Genomic DNA, 11,137 nt, shown 5'->3' on the forward strand with positions numbered 1-11,137 from the left:
CCCCCCTGCGTTGACAGCAAACACCCACTGGAATGTGCTCCGAAAACCAAGGCTTTACCCACCCAGTGGCAAGGGGAACAGGTCGTAAATACAGACCTGATCCCACTGAGCAGTGGGCTCACCCACGTTCTTTAGGATCCACACATTGCTGAGTGCCGGCATTCTTCCTTTTGAAATGGCACCATCATAACTCAGCTCTGGACTTGATAATTTTTAAAAAGATTACCAGGCTCTTTCACACAGACTTAAATTTTCTAGCCATAAACCATCTGAGTTACAGGGAATAAATAAAGACATCCTACTGTTCCAGAAAAAAAAAAAAAAGCGGACAAAAAGCCCAAACAAACCCGTTTTTTCCTATCTTTTACACTAAATGTCACCCCACCCTGCCAATTAAGAATACGCAGAATAAAAGCCTCACAGAGTTAAGCTGCTCTAGTCCTGAAGCCAAGGTCCTACAATTCTTTTACTTCTGTAAATCACACAAAGAAGGAAGGCAAGAGAAATGTATGTCCAGCAGCAGGGAGGTATGAATTAGGAAGAGAGAGAGGTGTCTCTGGAAAGGGGCGTTGTGAGTGGTCATGGCAGGCAACATACCTTAAGTTCCCGGAAGAAGACACTACTCCGGGCCCACTCGACGATGGAGAACAGGGTCTGGTCCGCCATTTTGCACATCAGCCCAAATGTGCTGAGCTTCTCGTGTTTGCTCCGGTTCGCTTGCTCTTGTTGCAAATAGGCCATGATTTTGGCTTGGACTTGAGGCTCATCCGGCTCGCACTTCAAAAGTTCCAGGATCAGGTGCGGAATGCTGGCCGGAGAGCTCGTCTGGTAACTGTCCATGTAGGAGTAGCCCATGATGGACTCTGGCGAGCTGGTGTAGGGGTCTGGGTACTCGGACTTGATGGCCCGGCTGGGAAAATGGCCATAGGTTTGGTAACCTTGCAGGCTGCCATGAGGTGGCATTGTCATGCTGATGGGGGGTGTGACAAAGGGACTTCTGTCGTAGTCGGTGGGAGGCAAGGCGGCATGGTTGAGAGGTAGGCCTTTGGAGGCGGAATGGAGGTTTTGGATTGCAGAGATGCTCAGCTCTGAGGGTATAGCCTGGATCACCTGAGACATGGCTTCCAGCTTCAGTCCGTTAGCGCGAATGAGGGCTTTCTTCTGTTGCTTCAGGGCTCTGTCTCTCTTGTACATTGGCCCAAACTTATTCCTTCCTCCGCGCATTCGGTCAGCCCTTACCGCTAGAGGGGGGGAAAAAAGAAAAGGAAGTAAGGGTATGAAGATGTAAGTTATTAGCATCCCCCAGAATTCCAGCTGTTGGAAAATACTGCAAATTGACCAGAAGTGCTATGTGTGTGGTTTTCTTCAAAATAGCCCACAGAGATTCCCCCCAAAGCCCTGGCCTCTTCCCTTATTCATGAATTTTTTCCTCCAAGTGTGCTTGTCATCAAAAACATATTTGGGATACGCAGGGTTGTGTTAACCCTTCACTGGGCTACAGAGACGTCCTCATCGGGCCACACACAGAGGGCACTTTCTATGGTTGAGAAACAGGATCAGTTTTTCTACTATGAGTACCCGTTTTTATTATGCCAGTTCCACTGTGATTCTCCTTAATGGAAGTTCAAACTGCTGAAAGGGAAAGAAAATGAAGTAACCCATCTCTGGACTAAATCATGAATATTTTCCCTTAGAACGTCTTCCTCCAAAGCCATGTTGGCTGATTTGCAGCAGAAGGGTTCGGTACGTACTTTTCTTAGAAAATCATTTTCACCTGGACGTGATGAGAACCCATCAGATAACCACAGATATTGTTTTTAACTTAAGCAAAACTGGATATAATGAAAGCACATTCATTTCAGAAGCTGTGAAGACAGCCCATTGTCACGATGCTTGTATGTCTGTGGTCCTGTCTCATAAGTTAGCCGTTCTCTCCGATCCCACGGTGGCCAATGGCAATTAGGCCGAAACCAGCAACTCAGACAGCTTATGTCACGCTGCAATGGCTTGAGGTGATGTTTTTGAGCTTTTTATCGTAGGATTAGTGTAGCATTAAAAATTTATTGTGAATACTAGGTATCCAGAATACTGCATGAGCTAATAAAGAGCTTTTCATGTGGATGATAATTTATTGAAGATTCACAACCCTGATAAGGAAGTATGAGTCCTTATAGTTGTGACTTATAGTTAAGAAAGCACACTTTTTAAGGTAAAGAAATGCAGTGTTTTTCTTTTCTTTTCTTTTTTAAAATAAACTAATTAATTAAATGACATCCTATGAAATCACAAGATTTAATGTTTAACATTTTATTTTCAAGGTCTCCTACTATAGTAAGTGTCTACTACAATATTTCACTGTTGGAAAATAAAAAGTGATTGGTAACAAAAAAACTAAGAAGCATCAACTGCTTCCTTTCAGTCTCTGCTTAAAAGCAAGACAGACTTCTCAGCTCTCGTGATACCCAAGATGGCTCCTTCTGTTGGGAAGGGATCTATTAGTAATTCAGCAGATTTATTGGAGATTTTGGGGGGGTCTTTCTATCAAGTCTGGGTTCCACACAACAGAAAAGCTCCCACCATTACTAGCCTGTGCCTCGTTGATCAAAGAAAATGCGCTCTGTACCTGGCACATGTCAGTGATATGTAGTCCTTATTATTACTATCTTTGCAGTGGCTTTAATCTGTGGAAGTCAGTAGGTGAGAGGCAGAAAAACAGCAACACACCACAGTAGCCCATGAACTACAGAATCTTTTCAGCCGTCACATGTTAACGTTACCACCTGCCAATCTGTACATTGTACAAACGGGTTCTGCTCCATCAACGTAAAATTGTATGTGGCCTTTGGGGAAGCATTCTCTTGTTCTTGTGTCACCCTTGCTACTGGTTTCATAGTTCACTATGTTTCATGTTTCCCGCTTCTCAACTCTCTATTTTGCAGGCTCAGTCGTTATCTTAAAAAAAGAAAAAAAAAAAGTGCTTTCCCACCCTATCAAAAACGACACTCTACGTCAGAAACCCCTTCTGATAATTCAGGGCTTTAAACCCTTGCTCAGGAATCATGGAATTGACAGTGACAATTATGACAAGCACACCTATTAGAAAAGATTCCGATCAAACTGTTACTAGGGTATCCTGACTTGAAAACTTAAATTGAGGATTTTTTTTTTTTTTACAAATTATTTTTATTTGTTCTCAGTGGAATTTCTTGGGTTTTGTTTTCATCGACCTGGCTTTTTTAGTGTCAAATGCATCCACTGCCAAAACGAAACAAAACAAACGGGAGGGGCATAACTGACATTAATATTTTTTTTCCTGGTTGATTTTGCCAGCGTTCAAATGAGACACACTACTCTGAGTAACACAACATAAAAACTCTTACATTGTTGCCAGTAGTGTTACAAGAGGAGGGAAGCAATGTTACCATGTTATAAGTACACTGTTGTTTTCAATTCTATGTCCTTGGAGACTTTGCACAGGCAGTAAGTTGAGAAGAATCTTACCTTCCAGCTTCATTCCAACACTTAGACATTTTTGAAATCGACAGTAAGGACACCGCTTTCTCTGTGTTTTGTCTATTTGGCAGTTCTGGTTTTCTATACATGTGTACCTTTTATTATTTTGGACTGTTCGCTTAAAAAATCCCTATAAGACAGAAAAAATAGTGAGACATATCGTAGAGGTCTAACATGCCTCTTTTCCATTGTTTCATTTTAAGGAAATCACCAGTCAATCTTTCCACTGCACCACTTGAGCCTTTCTGAGAGTCTGTGGTTTGTTTTACACGTTAACACAATCAACCCCCAAAACAGCATCAGGCTACAGTTGAGGGGTTTTCTGGCATCAGAGTTATATTCCTGAAGAATTACATCAAATCTTGGGAAGATTTGGCTCCACACCATTTCATCAGAGAAAAATACACTCTATATTGACCAATTTTTAAAAAACAATCTGTTTTCCCATTAACCTTCACGTCCAGAGACAGGTACTCTGAGAATCTGCACTGTTTTTAAGTAGTCTAATACAATTTCAGTGACAAACTACTGCAAAATTCCAGTGGAAAAACTGAATAGCAAAACATGTCAGATCTTTTACAAATGTCAACATTAGGTAGTTAAAAGCAAAAGGATTTAAAGAGCAAAATGGGAAAATGTTCATAATTCCACTGGAATGCATTCCAGTATGGGAACTCTGTTAAAAAAAAAAGGGGGGGGGGTGAAACTAATATGAAAGCATGTACAGCAGAGAGCTGAATTTTAGCAGTGTATGCTCTCCTTGTATTTCACTCAAGAAATTAATCGAAAATAACACTTGTAGCTTTATAATATAATAACAGCTTTACCAGGATGCTGTATTCTTTCTGTTTATCCTACTAGCCATAAAGTGAAACAATCTTACTTTGTTATCGAAAATGAAGGGATTTTCCTGGCAATGTTGTAAGTAATCGTACTGAGTTTTCTGCTTTAAAAAAACGTTGAGAAACATCGAGTATCAAATTTGTTGGGAACACATCAAAAAGGTCTGAGATAAATCCTTAATGTCTAGTTGATATTAGTAACAATAGAGTACATTTTACGTGTTAAAATTCCTTGCATTTAAATAGGTCCTATAATATATTTGTGAAAACTGCTCTATTATAAACTAAGATCTGCTCTCTTGTTCTGTATGATATAAATTTCCAAAAATTATTTTTAGAATAAATCAGGATGAAATCATACCGTTGGGAATTTATACTTTGATGTCTGTGGATAAAACGTGTAGACTTGCAGCACAGAATACGCTGAAGTTAAAAGGTATTTGGAAAATACTTTGTCATGTTTCCTCTCATGAACAACGATGCTTTAAATATATATAAGTCAAGCAAAATCAATATTTAGGACCATTAGAAATAGAAGTCTTCCTACAGCGACATCACTTCACTACAATAAAATATATTAAAGCCACGAGAGTGGCAGTTTTCTAAACAGCATAAATTTCTTTGCCTTTTGAATTAAATCAGACACATATTTCTAAGAATCAGCTCCTTCAGACGCTTTCTCCCTCTCATGTTTAATTGGGTCTAAAAAAGACGGCCCCAGTTGAGCTTTAACCAGGAACCCAGCGGTTGGCTTGGGCTCTGAACCCCGTTTCTCAGGTAGCAGCCTGGGAGCACACCTTGCAGCTTTCACAGGTGAGAAGCCCATAGTGGTACCCGGACACTTTATCTCCACACACCGGACACAGTTCTTCAAGGTCTTCATCGTAGGAGTAATTCACCATTTTAAACTGAGACCCTGGAACAAGAAGAGAAATGGACACAGGTATCCCATTAATTTCCTAGGCAGGTTTTCACCCTGCAACGAAAAGCACTGCGGTGATGGGTGGGCAAATGCCACCAGGGAAAACATAAAATGAAAATCATTTTTACCCAGGTGTACTGAAGAGAACTACTTTTCTGCAGTGAAAGTAAAGCATCTTTGGGCATCAATGAGCGCGCAGTTTGTGTATTTTTTTTAATTAAAAATATTTCCAACTTCTGTTAAACATGTATCCAGTGGCCACTGTTGAACACAAGTCTGCAAAACGACCAATCAGACTAGACACAGGAATCGCCTACAGTAACAACTCGGGATTTCTCTGAACCCTGCTCAGAGTTCCAACACCGTCGCCTTTGCGGGAGGAAGGCAAACAAGCATACCCACTCTTGCCCCACTCCTGAAGTAAGTTTGCAGCAAGCACCGCGCTGATAGTAAGTAAGGACGGCAACACCGGTTTGCAAACACTTGGCGGAGAAACTCCAGCCCCAGAAACCCGGTTCTCAGCAGCCCCACTGTCCCGGCAGCCGGCGGCTCCCTACGCTCAGATCGGGCGCGTTTGTGGAAACAGGCATTTCCGCACCGACAGGACTCCCGATCTGGACACTTTCATCTCCACGCATTTGAAAATCTCCTGTAAAAATTAAAAGGGGAACGGGAGGGCTCCCGGACCAGGGGGTGGGGGCAGGGGGGGAGGACAAGAGGCACAGGAGGGTTTGGTCTCGTTGCAAAGCCCTGAAGTCCTGTAATGAACTTCACATGTTTCCGATCTTCCCTGAAAAATCTAAACACCCCGGATCGCCCCGTGAAAGTTAAACAGAAATCAGGCCGCGGGGATCGGGTGACCGCCTGCCTCCGACGCAGCCCTGCGGAGGCGTCTTCGCGCGCAGGACAGTGGCCAGGAGGCCCGGGATCGTACCTGGTCGGGTCACTTCCCGAGCCTCGGCGTCCGCGCGCGGGGACCGAGGGCGAGGGGCAGGTCGCGAAGCCCGGCGCCGCGCGCCCTCGGGCCCCGTCCTGTGAACCCCCGGGGCGCACTTGCTCAATCTCGGTTAACACAGGCGCGCAAACACCGGGTCCAGTTTGTTTTAAGTTAATCAGTGGCATTGGCAGGGGGCGGGGTGGGGGGTGGGGAACCGATGACCGCGCAGAAGTTTCCGGATTTGTTTACCAAACGGGAAAGAGAGAAGCAGCACCCCCCCGACCCCCCCAAAGTACCTGGCACTCCAGCCCTGTGGAGGCCTCCGAGCCAAAGACTTGCTCTCGTCCCCCTCTTCTCTTTCAAATTCTTTTTTTTCTCTAAGGATTCTGCAGGGCCCCGGAAGGGGCCGTGGGGAGGGGGTGTCACTGGGCGCACAGCATCCACCCGCTGAGTGGAGCCGTCTCTTCACCACGCAGACCCTGGGCTGGGGCTGAAGCCGGAGACAGGCAGAGTTTGCTGGGGGGTGGGGATTGGGGGGGGGGGGTTCAGGGAGAAGGTGTTCCAGAAAAGTCAGGCGCTGAGCTCCGCGACACAGAACTAAGGGGACTGAGCGCGGCGCTCCTGCGGCGCCGGCCGGGGTCCCAGCCCTCAGGGGGCCGCGCTCGGGTTTCGGGGAGGCAGACGGTTCGAGAAGTTCGTTCATGCCCCACGTCTCCGAAAACTTGTGACGATTGTTTGAGGCACGTTTGAGGGACGGAAGAAAAGTGTACTTTTTTTACCGTGTCTTTTCTACTTCCCCGTCCCCCAACGAAGTAAACTTTGACTTCGCACCTAAGGGGCAATGAGGCCACCGCTGCTAGGGGACCCAGCCCCGCGAAGACCCGGGCCGGGTGGGGACTAGCTTGGAAAAGGCGAAGTCGGAGGCCGTGCGAGGAGACGCACGCCGCTGCGCCACACCTGGCGTCTCGCAGAGTTTTCTAGGTGCTGCAACCCAGGTAGGCGTTTGGAGAACCGAATCCGTCGGGACCCAGAAGTCCCCGTCTTGAGAAAGTGGAGGGGACCGTGGGGCCTTGGGCAGCTGGGGCCGCAGGCGCTGCAGCGGGACCTCCCCACCCGGTCAGACTGTGGTGCGTCCCCGGCTCAGACCTGAGCAAACACGGGAACGGAGACCCGTCCCCAGGGGCTCTTCTCCGGCCGCGGAGCCTCGGGGAAGCGGTGTCCAGGCGCTTCCCACGCTGCTTCGGAGCTCAGGGCTGAGCGCGCGGCCGGCGGCTCTTCTGCAGCCCTGGACACAGGGACAGCCACCCTTCTGCCTTGGGGCACTACGTGGTGTCACGAACGCCCCTCTCCAACTTTACAAAGAAAATATTACAATGGCCTTTCCCTCCCATCTTCCTTCCCCAAACCCTTCCCCCTGCCTCCTCGACTTCGGGCTGCAGCGTCTCCTCGCGTCCCTCGGTAAAGCGCGCGCGGGGACGAGTAGCAGCAAGTTCCCTTTTGAACCCAAGAATCGCGCCAGCCTCACGGGCGCCCAACGGACCATCCCTCTCGGCCGCCGGAGGCGACCGGGGACCGGGCTTCTGGGCGCCGCGCCCTCCACGGCCCCACTTCTCGAGGATCCCAGGACCAGCAGCAAGGCCGCTTTGGGCCAACCGGGATACCCTCGGCCCCGCAGCCAATCTTCAAGTTAGTCTCAGGGTCCTCAGCCCAAGGGACTTACACAGCCCTTCTTGGAGGATTGGAGAGACCCCAAGATCGCCGAGGGCTAACCGACCCCAGGCCTTCCGCACGCCTCCTGGCCACCCGCTTTGCGCAGCGCGCGCGGGTCGACGCCAGGCCCCAGGGCTCGGCGCGGCGTGCACCAGCCCTGAACTCGGCTCCCCGCACCTCCCGGCCCTTTCAAGTTCCCCACGGGGATGGCAGGAAGCCTTCGGGGATCACAGGCCCGCCGGCCCGCTCTTCCTGCGCGCGGGAAGGGGCGAGGATGGAAGAGCACCGGTGACTCTTCCTAGCATTGTTCCCTTCCCGGCCCAGAGCCACTGCGACAAACTTCTGAAGGGCCTGGTACAGCCTGATCGGGGAGCGCTGTTTGGGAATGCGGTGAAAAGATGACCAGCGAGATTCGCTGTGTCTGTTACTTATCAGGCGCTGGGAAAACACCCAGGGCTCCCACATTCCCAGTTCTCGGGGTGCAAATGAAGCTGAGGCTGCTGAGCTCGCCCTTCTCCCTCCGCAGGACCCGCGCTGAGCTTGGGGTCGGGGCCAACTTTGGTCCTTCAGTTCTGCCCACACGTCTGAAGTTGTTGCCCGGGGATCGCCTGGGCTTTTGGGGGTGCCCACCTTCTAAAACCTAAGACCAGCCTCGCCGGGGTGACCCTCTCTTTCTGCAGGTGACTTTCCTAGGCAGCGCGTTTTTCCTCCACGCAAGAGCACTGGTTACCTTCCCACCGATTCCGGTGACTGAGATCCTGCCCCGGTTTCCAGTGCGACACCCCACGTCTTAGAACGACCGACTTTCCCATTCTCGAGTCCTTTAGCCTAAAGCCACCGTTCGGGCTGCCAGACAGCTAGAACTCCCCCCGCCTCTGCTTAATTAGAAGCGGCCAATTACGCATCGCTAGGAAAACCCCCGCCCCGCACGGTTCAAGAGCCGTAAACTTTGATGCCCGCCCTGGAGAGGGGGCCTGACGCCCGCGCGCGGCCCGGCGCGGCCACTCAGGCTCGGGGCGCCCGGGGCGCGGTAGCCACGGGAACCCGAGCGCCGCGCCCGCTTACCTTGCATGTTTTCCGGCATCTGCCCCTGGTCTCCATGCGATCGAGCCAGTCCCAGGGCTTCCGTCTCCACTTTGGGCAGCATGACAAGGCGGCCGCGGGCGGGGAGAGGGGCTCAGTGCGGTCCGCAAGCCCCGCACCTGAACGTGGCCGCAGGTTCACCTCCGGCGGGAAGGGGGAAGGGGCGCCTGGGGGGCTCCCCGCCGGTCAGTCGGCTCGCGGGGGTGCGCCTCCTCCTGCTCGCCCGCGCCGCGCGTCCGGACCCCTGCGCGCCGTCCAGCCCCGCAGCTCCCGAGTCGCTGGCGAGGAGACCGGGGCTGCAGACCCGGCGGAGCCGCCCGGGGCGCGGATCCCGGCGCGCAGCGCGGGCGGCGGGGAGAGGGGCCGCCGCGGGGCCGCTGTCGCTGCTGCGGGACGGCGCGCGCCTCCCACGGCCCCTGCACCGCGCGCCCGCGGCCCGCACGGTCGCGTCCCCCTCCGCCGCACCCCTTCCCGCTCCCCGCGGCGTCGCGCTCGCTCCCAAGTGCGGGCGGTGAAGTTGCAGCCTCGCTCCCGCCTCCTCTCCTCCTCCCGCGGGTCCCGGAACAGCCCTTCGCAGCCCCGCGGGTGCCGCTGCGGGAAGGAAGGGGCTGAGCAGGCGAAGGGAGGGAGGTCGTGCCGGGAGGGAGGCTGGGCTGGGGGCCGCCCGCAGCGACTGCGGACGCGGGGTCCGGACTCGGGTCGGCCCCGGCCGCCAGCCAATGAGCGCGCGGCGCACGCCCCAGCCGCTCGCGGCCCCAGCCCTTCACCCCGCCTCGCCCCCTCCCTGCGCACCCTGGCCCGGGGCGGGGGCTGAGAGCGCGGCGGCGCGTACGGCGGGCGAGCGGCGACCTCTGTCTGAGCGCGCGGCGGGTGGAAGGCCGGGCGGCGACTGGCGTGAGCCGCGGGGGAGCCGGGCGGGGGCGGGGGTGGGGGGCTGGGGTGGGGGGCTGGGGTGTGCCCCCGCGTCGGCGTCCGTGAGGGGCTGGGGGGGCCTTGAACACCCAATTCAACAACCTACAGGGAAAGAGACGTTGAGTTCAGTTGACCGCTCCTTTCAAACGCAGAGCCGGCCGGCTCTCCACCGTCGCCCCGCTGCTTCCCGCCCCGCGCGCTCCGCGGAGAGGCCCTGGCGGCCCCGGGCGCCCTGGAGCGGCCGCGTGGCCTCGACTTCGCTCCCTTGCTACCCCCGTCTGTCCGCTCTTCCCGGTTCCTTCCCTCGCTTATACATGCGCCCCCCCCCCATCGGGGCGACACACTTCCTAAGTTCCAGTGAACTGTGCTTCCACCGAGAGCGCAGTCGGTCTGGCCTTTGCCTTTTCATTCTGGGGTTTCCGTGGTGGCCGAATCCCGGAGGCCCAGAGGCCCAGCACTTTTAAAAAGTTTTATAGAAGCATCTGTTAGGCGAGGTCTTGGGCCCGCGACCCAGCCAACCTCGCAAGTTTTCAGATCTCATCCCAACGACACGTACATGGTTTGTCCCCCCGACTGCGTGTGAAAGGCCCCGTCGTCAGTGTCTGCTCTGAGAGCCCGTCATCATCGGAGTCCATGCGGGAGGGGGTGAATTTCAATCTCAAAAGATCTGAATTGATTTCTGTGTGAATGAATGGTATAGAGACCACACATTCAACCTGCCCCGCCCGTGTTTGAGGAACTGAGAAATACGCTAATCACTCTGCATAAGCTACACTGTTCTATGAAATGGATGGTTTACCACCCATCCTCACCCACAGTTCAGACACTGTTGGCTCTCCATACTGACTGGTCATTTTGCTCTTCAGCATGTAGTCGGAATCTTCCTTATTTACATTTCAGTATTAGTATCATCTTCTGGTTTCATGGAGACATTTAAACTTGGGGTGGGGGCTCCATTAGTTTGCAGGGGGGAGTGGGCAAAATGAGTAACGCTTAAGATGCTCAGATTTTCCTGCCTGTCAAGTAACCCTGCCAGTCCTTTTCCAGAATTTCCTAGACTGGTTGAATATCATTGTGAGTTAAGAATATATGTATACATATTTCAGAAAGAGAGTTCATCTCAGAGCTTGTGGATTCAGAAGTATGAAAATCAGGTTAGTACAAAGCCTTAATTTCAGAACACCTCCTCCCACTGGGAAGTGGGGCACCCCCCAACAC

General features: G+C 52.2%; 1 protein-coding gene across 1 annotated transcript in view; it reads right to left on the bottom strand.

Moving 5' to 3' along the window:
- NR5A2 (nuclear receptor subfamily 5 group A member 2) overlaps positions 1-9,226 on the bottom strand; it is a 91,390-nt gene extending 82,164 nt beyond the window's left edge. Inside the window, exons 1-4 of the mRNA XM_081039048.1 lie at positions 8,990-9,226; positions 5,153-5,271; positions 3,502-3,643; positions 598-1,241 (exon numbers count right to left, since the gene is read on the bottom strand). Of these exons, the coding sequence (XP_080895174.1) occupies positions 598-1,241; positions 3,502-3,643; positions 5,153-5,271; positions 8,990-9,071 (987 nt within the window). The 5' untranslated portion in view covers positions 9,072-9,226. The remainder of the gene's footprint in view (positions 1-597; positions 1,242-3,501; positions 3,644-5,152; positions 5,272-8,989) is intronic.
- Between the last annotated feature and the right edge of the window lie 1,911 nt (positions 9,227-11,137).

This window comes from Rhinolophus hipposideros (genome assembly GCF_964194185.1).
Source record: "Rhinolophus hipposideros genome assembly, chromosome: 26".
NCBI classification, from domain to species: domain Eukaryota; kingdom Metazoa; phylum Chordata; class Mammalia; order Chiroptera; family Rhinolophidae; genus Rhinolophus; species Rhinolophus hipposideros.